The following is a 10687-nucleotide window of genomic DNA, read 5'->3' on the forward strand; positions in this document are numbered from 1 at the left end:
TGCCATCTTCACGTACTGCAACATACCATAAACTTCTAAATCACAATAGGGCATAGAGGGCAGTAGGCTAATGTGCACTAAGTGGTGCTGATTGTGCAGGGAAGAAAAATTGTAGATGTGGAGGGGGGCATTTGCCTAAGTATAGTTTTCAAAAGTGAAGTACTGCAACCTGCTGTAGTGATAAGAACTCTGGTTGCAGTTAAAGCCAGGAGTTTGGGGGTCATAAAAGAGGACAGTCCAGAGGGACAAAGGAGAGAGAGAGAAGGGGCGGAATAGAAGGGAAAGGAGGAGAGCTGATCACACTCTGAATATTGTACAGGAAGACATGGTACAATGCAAAAGAACAAGCAGCGATGGTTTTAAGGAAAGGAAAAGGACAGATTTGGAGGAGGGGTGCAATATTCTCCACGTCTTATTACTACAAGTATAGGCACTTCATTTAGACTAACATCTATATTAATTGTTATATTACAAGTATATAGTTATTGAATATTACACACAATAACTATAAAATGAGTAAATGAAGTACACAAAACTTTTTTTTAAGATTTTATTTTTGAGTAATCTCTATACCCAAGGTGGGGTTCAAACTCACAACCCCGAGATCCAGAGTAGCATGATCTACCAATCGAGCCGGCCAGGCACTCCTGAGGTATAGAAAACTTTTTAGGGTGGTTATTTCTCTGCATTTGGATTTACAAGTGATTTTCTAACTTTTTAATACTTTTCTGTGTTTTCCAGAGTTTCTACATAAAGGACGTATTTCTTTAGTAATAAGAGAAAAACAGGTTTTAAGTTTATTTATGTCTTTTGAGAGAGAGAGAGAGAGAGAGAGAGAGAGCAAGCAAACTTGAGCAGGGGAGGGGTAGAAAGAGAGGGGGAGAATCCCAAGCAGGCTCCACTTTGTCAGCGTGGCCCGATGTGGGGCTCCAACTCATGAACCGGGAGATCATGACCTCAGCAGAAATCAACAGGCTGACATTTAACCCACTGCACCACACAAGTGCCCTGAGGGGGGGAAAAAAAAGTTATTGATGTTCATCACCACATTTGGTGGTCACATTTCTCACTTGGGAAAAGGCATTAACTTTAATGCGTTTTGTTTTCTCTTTCAATGAGAATCCCTCTGAGACATCTAATTCTGGAGCCTCAGTCTACCTGGGACATCTCACTGGAGATTCTCCAGGGAAACAAAAATCCTATGTAAGAAGATGTCATCCCAGATTTTGAAGAACTCCTAAGTATTCTCAGCCATGAATAGAATGGTGCCTAACACCGAGGTGAGTTTGGGAAATTTTCACAAATGGTTATTTTAGGAAAGGTAACAACATTGATGGCTAAGAACACAATGGCCTAGAATATGCAGACAGTTTTAAAAATAGACATTAGCAAGGGGCAGTGAATTCCTCTTTCCCTTTCACTTCTGCAGGGGTAATGAGTCTCTTTCTTCCTGTGTGGCTTCTGCTGGACTCTTACTTTCCAGTCACCCACTCATTTTATTGTGTGGTGTTCACATAAAAGACAGCGGACACGGGAGATTGTAATCTTTACATTTCTCTGGTCTAGGGCAATGAAATGCTGGTTCCTCCATGGGGGGACATTTCTGGAGAGGTCTGGGAGAACGCTCTCACGAGAAGAGTTTATTTACATGACAGGCAATCACCTTAGGAGCCAAAGACCATGAGCCAGTGAACCTTGTATTCTTTTGTATACTCTTTCCGTGGTGACTTCTATGTACCCTGGCCAATAGGAGTGGACACAAGAGTGATTTCCAGATGATTTAGGTAACAGGAATCTGTGTCTTGTGTCTTTAGAGCCATGTGCTACATGTCATCGTATTGCAAGTTTCTACACAGTCCTGCTGGATGGGGGATTGTTCGGCATTGATTTGCTGCATGGAAAGGTGCCCACCCAGAGCTTAAGGACCATTTTATTTTTTTCAATGGAGAGAAATAGTTGACCATTTGGTAACTACAACTTTCCTCAAACATCCCTGAATCTGTAAATTCCTTGAACCATCCCTCAGTTCTATTTTCTTTACAAGTATTAGCAATCCAAAAATATGGTATTATCTTTTTTACTGATAAACTGTCCAGTTATAATAAAAGAAATATTATTTACATTAAGCATTATAGACAATTAGTAATCCTTAGAACTTCAAGGGCTTCCTAAATATAAAGCTTGCATTAAAAATGGCTTGGAAACTATTTAAGAAAATGTGGAAAAGCAGAGAAGCCATTTATGAAGTTGGGGGTATCTGACTGAAGTCATCTCTTTAGTAAAATTTTTACAAAAATTCCATAAAACTTGCTAATGATTTAGAAGCAGAAGTACTTTTGTTCTTCTCAAGAACTTCCTTTGAAATTTCATTGTGTAAAAAAGCATGATATTGATATCAGATACTAAGTTCTTACTAATTCAAACAATTATTTGTTCATATATATTTTTATTGAGTATCTAAAATGTGTTCCCTTAAGCACGTTATAGGGAACATTATGGGAAGACTTTACCTGGATTATTAGCTTTCTTCATAATCTTCAAGGCAGGACAAAAGTCCTGTTGATAAGAACTAGTCGGATTAGGGTGATCCTCAAAACATACTCACATGATCATAGTGACAAGACTCAGAAAGAATCTGAGAGGAGAGAATAAAAGTGGCATATTGGAAGACAATTATGGCCCAGTTCACAGAATGTGGAGGAATATAAGAGGTGTGCTGGAACTTTAGAAAGTGAGGGTAGATACTTAGACAAAATATTCAATGAGACTCCAAGTAGTACTGTTTAGTTATTTTTAGACACCACAGTTCAAAGACTGTCTTGCTAGAGTAGAGGAAAAAAATAACAAGCTGCTACCATGACAAGGTTCATGGCATTTGTGAGTATTATTACCTGAACTACTCCCTCTTATGTGGTTTCTAAGCCCACCTCTCTCTCTCCTATGCAGAAAGCAAATGCTGATAAAGAGCATAAAATGCTCTCCTCTTCTCCACAGTCATGTGTGGGGAAAACAGCTCCAGCCTGACCCCGGGATTCTTTATCTTGAATGGGATTCCTGGGCTGGAAGCTGCACACACCTGGATCTCCCTGCCATTCTGCTTCATGTACGTCATCGCTGTCGTGGGGAACTGCGGGCTCATCTACCTAATCAGCCATGAGGATGCCCTGCACCGCCCCATGTACTACTTCCTGGCCCTGCTCGCCTTCACAGATGTCACCCTGTGCACCACCACTGTACCCAATATGCTGTGCATATTCTGGTTCAACCTCAAGGAGATTGACTTTGATGCCTGCCTGGCTCAGATGTTTTTCGTCCACATGCTGACTGGGATGGAGTCTGGGGTGCTCATGCTCATGGCCCTGGACCGCTATGTGGCCATCTGCTACCCCTTACGTTATTCCATCATCCTCACCAACCCTGTCATCGCCAAGACCGGTCTTGCCACCTTCCTGAGGGGTGTGCTGCTCATTATCCCATTCACTTTCCTCACCAAGCGTCTGCCCTATTGCCGGGGCAACTTCATTCCCCATACCTACTGTGATCATATGTCTGTGGCCAAGGTGTCCTGTGGCAATTTCAAGGTCAATGCTGTCTATGGTCTCTTGGAAGCCCTCCTAATTGGGGGCTTTGATATGTTCTGTATTTCTGTGTCTTACACTATGATCTTGCGGGCAGTGGTGAGTTTGTCATCTGCAGATGCTCGGAAGAAAGCCTTCGGTACCTGTACATCCCACATATGTGCCATTGTGATCACATATGTTCCAGCCCTGTTCACCATTTTTACTCATCGTTTTGGGGGACAAAACATTCCCCACCACGTTCATATCCTTATTGCTAATCTTTATTTGATGTTGCCTCCTACTCTGAACCCCATTGTTTATGGAGCCAAGACCAAGCAGATCCAGGAAGGAGTGATCAAGTTATTTTTTAAAGAGAAAACTATCTTAGTTATGAGATAGACTCATGAGTTAATATGCAAAATCAAAGGAAAACAAATGTTTCAGAGGAGATTCTTGAGCGTCAGTTTAAAACCAATTGGTTCACTGCAGAAAGCAATGTTCATTAAATATCCACTATAATGATAACTGAATTTTTCCTTTTTTTGGGGTAAAACTCATCAATGATAAAAATTAATTACATAATTAAGGAAATGTTTCTTGAACTTGAGGACATAGTTTTTAAAAGGAATTCACATGAATGTAATATCAAGCCTTTTTGGAAATCACTGGACTTGCTTAGATTCCTAATGTGCTTTGCATGTAGAACAAAGTGCAAATAGGATGCACATTGGAAAAAAAAAAATTCCTGATCTTATGTTGGGGATTTATCTGTTCTTGGTAGAAACCCATTAAAAAAGAAATCTCAATGTCTGTTTCTTAATGCCCTTCAAACATGGTTTAGTGACTGCATTAACCCTTTATTCCTTTGATTGTGTAATTTTGTCTAACTTGGTTCAGTTGTATAAATGATCTCATGTCTGTCTAAGCTGTATTGAATTTCCACTACCAAGGAGAATAATATTCATGTATTTCTATCAATATAATGTGATTAAAAGATGGGAAAATAAGCAAGGGAATAAAACCATAAAATCTTAAATCAATTTTTTGAAGATAATTCTGGGAGATTTTTGAAGCAGACATAGAATAAGTCTTATAAATGGCTGTGAAGTGGTAGCAGAAAACAGAGGTGATTCACCAGCAAAACTGATAAACATTTGGGTTTGGCTGACTTTATAGAATTTTTTTTCCAGCCTTAGTCACCAGAGCTGAAAATCTTCTATAATTTGACTCTAAAGTGAAGTTGATAGCTTAAAGAAAGCTTACATAGCAATCAAGTCATTTGCAAACATCGGCCCTATGTCTAGTAACCAGGCCCTGTTCCCACACAGCAAAATATGGAGAACTAAGAACCTGCATTCACATCACTATGGGGACTTAACAGGCCTGAATATACCTTGCATACTTATTTCCATTCCCTATACCCATCTATACACTAAGGAAATCTAGTTCTGGATGAAAACTTTCTGAGTTTTGTAATTTCATTGCCAATCCAAACCTATACCACCACTGGTAGATGTAAAATGCACGTTTATTAACATTTAAGTGCATCATTGAAAGTTGGCAGAAAATTATTCTCTTCTTCCACTGTAATTTTGAAGACTGCAATACATAACATGGAGTTTTCTGAAATTATATTGCAATAAAAATGCTAGTTTGTTATTAGATGATACTATGTTGGTATTTTGAGGGTTTCTAGTCAGGGTGACAGTTTGAGTATAAACAGGAGCATACAATTCCCCCAAAGCTCCAAACATATGGAAACACTGAATTAATTACACTTAGAATAATTAGAGAAAAACGAAAATCAAATAAATAAACTAATAAAGATTTTAACAATGAAGAAAATCACAGAAGCAATGAGGAAATGAGAACTCATAACCAATACAAAGACTTACTCAAATGACTTCAGTGTTGAGACTCTTGCCTATGTGTGAAGGCTGTACAATGTGAGAAGTCTAGAGTAAGGAATCACTATGCAATCTTTTTTCTTTTTTTTTTTTTGACAGAGAGAGAGAGAGAGCGCGCACGCATATGTGAGCATGTGTGCAAGTGCACTCATCAACGGAAGGGCAGTGGGAGAGGGAGAGGGAGAATCCTAAGCAGGCCCCATGCTCAGCAGAGAGCCTGGAGGGGGCAATCCCACCAGCATGAGCCCTTGATCTGAGCTGAAATCAAGAGTTGGACACTCAACCAACTGAGCCAACCAGGCACCCCAACTACAGTCTTTGAGTGGGAACTAAAATATCTATGACTGCCAGCCCAAGATAACAGAAAAAAAAATGTATTACTATGATAAGCTGAGGAAATACCAATGCAACACATATCACTACAGATGGATCCAAAAAAGATAGATGCATACAAAGACATTTTCTGGCAATAGTCTTTTGCTACACGTTCAATGCATCTTTGTGCTTAACCCCACAAAACATACACACCCACCTTCAGCATAATGAGAAAAATTGCGAGTATAGAAAACATTCACACAGGAAGTAGATATTGAAAGGGAGGGATAAATATATAAGGGTATCTATTAGTACATTTAGTCTACAAATCTTTACTAATAATTATCATAGGTGGGTTCTAAGTATGGTGGACCCTGATTGCAGTAACTTCTGGTAATTGTATATTGTGCACTAGCAGCATGGTAATAGAAGAATGCTCCCTTAGGAGGAGAGAAACACTGATTAAACTTGGCTTGAAAGTGACATTTGATGTAGAAATCTGAATATTATTCTCTTCTCCATGTGTACATATGACAAAAATGAGAGAGAAAAGAAACAAAGATATTGATACATGCTTGTTGAAAAACACTGAGAATATACAAATGTAATTCTGGTTGAAGATGAATAAAGAGGGGATAGCAACACCATCACAGAATAATTTTATTGTGCCTATTGTAATGTCCTGGTAAACAAGGGAGAAGAAATAGCATGCAGAAAAATGAAACGGTCTCACAATTTCAGAATTGCTGATGAATTAATTGAAATTGTAACAGTAAATGAAGTGTTTATGGTTAGATTAAAAAGACTAAAGAACGTATCAAAAATGCAGAAGAGGAGGGGCCAGGATGGCGGGGAAGTATAGGAAGTTTTTTTGCCTCTCTCAGCCCTGAAACTTAGCTAGATCAACATCAAAACATCTTTCACACCTAGAAAACTGATGTGAGGATTAACACAACAATCTGCACAACTTGAACCACAGAATTCAGCAGGTACATGGCACAGAGTGGTGAACTGGAGGAGAGAGCATCTGTGGAGTGTAGGGAGCTGTTTTTGCTTGGGGAGATACGATGGACACAGTGGGAAGAGTAAGGAAAAGTACTCCCCCCAAAAGCAGCTGGAGAGAAAGAGAAACAGTGGAAACACCCATAAGGGACTTAACAAAAAAGGAAGAAAGGAGATAGGAGAGGCTTTAAATACCATTAAATCTCTATAAACAGGGGAGCACAGAATCTGAAACTGCAGCTCAATACCTGGTGGAGCTCTGGTGGGAAGGGTGAATCTCCAGGAGCATAATTAATTAGGTCTAAAAGGTTCTTGGGCCACATGGGGAGAAGTGGTCTCCTTGCTGAGAGGACATTAGGTAGAGGCTGTGTGGCCTCCCCACAGGCAAAGTTCCCAGCGGACCCTGGAGAACAGCCACATTTGCTGATTTGGGAACAAGGACATGAAGGGTGAAGACTGGTGCCAGATGTGTGTTGTGATTTACCAGTATCCCTGAAACACTGCTGCTACAGGATCCCATGAAAATTTTCTGGGGTTGGCTGGCACTGGGCTGCAGTCTCTGGGCATCTGCAGCAGCATAGCTACAGAAATGTTCCTGGTGGTGGCCAGCACCTGGCCATTGCTCAGTGAGATCCTCCCTAAGAGGGTCTGAGTAGGTCAAAGCCACAGGGCCTTCAGAAGGGAGGGGTTTGGAAACACAGCCCATCTAAGATAAAACTCAGGAGGAAGGTGCCATCTGGAAGGCTGATGGCTTGGTTGCATACAGTGTATTAGTGGGGAATAGATGGAAGCCAGAGACTAAGGAAGGGTGCTAGACTTCCAGTATGCGAGAGCACAGAGTTCTGATACCAGAGACTGGGTAGCTGGGAGATACCATTTTCACCACTCCTGAGCATGTGTACATGTGTACACACTCCACAACTATCCACCCCTATAAACTAAGTAGCATCATCTAGTGGAGAATGGAGCAGTTACACCAAGCCCCATCCAACTGCAAAACCACACTCTAGAGGAACACCACAAGTCTCTGCCTGCTTAGTTTGCAGACCATATTTTGTCTTCCAGGGGAAGCTGCATGTAACTTCAATCATATTTCATTCTGTTCACTAGTCCATCTATTCATTTTTTTCTTTTTCTTTTCTTATTCTCAAATACAGAGAGAGAAAAAAATTTTATTTTATGTTTTTATAGAAAAGTTTTTTCCTTAATTTTTCTCTAGTTAATTTTTTACTTCTTTGTAAATATTTTAAATTATATTTTACTTCCATCGTTTCATTTTATTCTATTTTATTGTATTCATTTTTAAAATTTTTCAAATATTTTTCTTTTTTTCTTTTCTTTTCCTTCCCTTTTTCCTCTATTCTATTAAGCTTCTTTCAACAGCTAGACCAAAACACACCTAGGATGTAGCATTTTTATGTCATTTTTTTCTGTGTTGTTTTTCATTTTTAAATTTTTATTTATTTATTATTATATTAATTCTATATCTTCTTGCAAAATGACAAAACAAAGGAATTCACCCCAAAATAAAGAACAGGAAGAAATGCCAGACAGGGACTTAACACAGATACAAGCAAGATGTCTGAACTAGAATTTAGAATCACAATAATAAAAATACTAGCTGGGGTTGAAAAAAAGCATTGGATCCCTTTCTATGGAGATAGAAGAAGTAACATCTAGTCAGGATGAAAGTAAAAATGTAAATGAGTTGCACACTCAAATGAGTTCCACGGTGGCAAAGATGGATGAAACAGAGCAGCAAATCAGAAATATCAAGGACAAACTTACAGAGAATAATGAAGCAGAAAAAAAAGAGGGAAACTAAGGCAAAAGACCATGATATAAGGAATAGAGAACTCAGTGACTCATTAAAAAGGAACATAGGAATGCCAGAAGATGAAGAGAGAGAAAAAGTGATAGAAGGTTTATGTGAGCAAATCATAGCAGAACACTATCCTAACCTGGGGAAAGACACAGACATCAAAATCCAGGAAGCACAGAGAACTCAACAGAACAGACCATCAACAAGGCATATCATAGTCAAATTCATGAAATATACAGACAAAGAAAGAATCATGAAGCAGCAAGGGAAAAAAAGACGTTAACCTACAAGGAAAGACAGACCACATGTGCAGGAAAAGTATCCATAGAAACTTGTCAGGCTGGAAAGAAGTGACAAAATATATTCAATGTGCTGAATCAGAAAAATTTTTAGCCAAGAATTTTTTATCCAGCAAGGCTGTCATTCAAAATAGAAAGAGAGATAAAAAGTTTCCCAGACAAACAAAAACTAAGGAGTTTGTGACTACTCAACCAGCCCTGCAAGAAATGTTAAGGGGGATTCTCTGAAGGGAGAAAAGAAGAAACAAACAAAAAAGACCAAAAGCAGCAAAGACTAGAAAGGACCAGAGAACAACACCAGAAATTCCAACTCTATAGGCAACACAATGGCATTAAATTCATATTTTTCAATACTCACTCTAAATGTCAATGGACTAAATGCTCCAATCAAAAGATACAGGGTAACAGAATGGATAAGAAAACAAGATCCATCTATATGCAGTTTACAAGAAACCCACTTTAGACCTAAAGACACCTTTGGATTGAAAGTAAGGGGATGGAAAACCATCTATCATACTAATGGTCACCAAAAGAAAGCTGTAGTAGCAATACTTATATCAGACAAGCTATATTTTAAAATTTTTTTCAACGTTTATTTATTTTTGGGACAGAGAGAGACAGAGCATGAACGGGGGAGGGGCAGAGAGAGGAAGACACAGAATCGGAAACAGGCTCCAGGCTCTGAGCCATCAGCCCAGAGCCTGACGCGGGGCTCGAACTCCCGGACTGCGAGATCGTGACCTGGCTGAAGTCGGACGCTTAACTGACTGCGCCACCCAGGCGCCCCTCAGACAAGCTATATTTTAAAACAAAGAGATGAAGAAGGGCACTGTATCATAATTAAGGGGTCTATCCACCAAGAAGATCTAACAATTGTAAACATTTATGCCCCCAACATCAGAGCACCCAAATATATAAATCAATTAATCACAAACATACAGAAACCCATTGATAATAACACCATAATAGTAGGGGACCTCAATACTCCATTACAACAATGGAGAGATCATCTAAACAGAAAATCAACAAGAAAATAATGGCTTTGAATGACACACTGGACCCGATGGACTTAACAGATATATTCAGAACAGTTCATCCTAAAACAGCAGAATACACATTCTTCTTGAGTGCACATGGAACATTCTCCAGAATACATCACATACTGGAACAAAATCAGCCTTCAACAAGTACAAAAAGATCGAGATCATGCTGTGCATATTTTCAGACCACAACACTATGAAACTTGAAATCAACCACAAGAAAAAATTTGGAAAGACAACAAATACTTGGAGATCAAAGAACATCCTACTAAATAACGAATGGGTTAACCGAGAAGTTAAAGAGGAAATTAAAAAGTGCATCGAAGCCAATGAAAATGATAACACTATGGACCAAAACCTCTAGAACACAGCAAAGGCAGTCATAAGAGTGAAGTATATAGAAATCCACGCCTTCCTAAAGAAGTCAGAAAGGTCTCAGATACACAACCTGACCTTACACCTGAAAGAGCTGGAAAAAGACCATAAAACCTAAAACGAGCAGAAGATAGGAAATAATAAAGATTAGAGTAGAATTCAATGCTATCAAAACCAAAAACAAAAACAAAAACAAAACAGTAAAACAGATCAATAAAACCAGGCTCTTGTTCTTTGAAAGAATTAACAAAATTGATAAACCACTAGCCAGTTTGATCAAAAAGAAAAAGGAAAGGACCTAAAATTGAATCACAAATGAAAAAGGAGAGATCACAACCAACACTGCAGAGATACAAAGAATAATAAG

General features: G+C 39.0%; 1 protein-coding gene across 1 annotated transcript; it reads left to right on the forward strand.

Moving 5' to 3' along the window:
• Window positions 1–2937: 2937 nt before the first annotated feature.
• Window positions 2938–4549, forward strand: LOC101096913 (olfactory receptor 52N2-like). The gene has a single exon (XM_011286570.4). It carries the CDS (start codon window positions 2997–2999, stop codon window positions 3957–3959), a length of 963 nt encoding a protein of 320 aa, XP_011284872.2. The 5' UTR covers window positions 2938–2996; the 3' UTR covers window positions 3960–4549.
• Window positions 4550–10687: the final 6138 nt, after the last annotated feature.

Source organism: Felis catus, chromosome D1, assembly GCF_018350175.1.
Source record: "Felis catus isolate Fca126 chromosome D1, F.catus_Fca126_mat1.0, whole genome shotgun sequence".
Taxonomy (NCBI): Eukaryota; Metazoa; Chordata; class Mammalia; order Carnivora; family Felidae; genus Felis; species Felis catus.

Bases quoted from the DNA above. Each gene is read 5' to 3' on its own strand.
- LOC101096913 (XM_011286570.4), top strand. From the start codon at position 2,997: ATGTGTGGGGAAAACAGCTCCAGCCTGACCCCGGGATTCTTTATCTTG.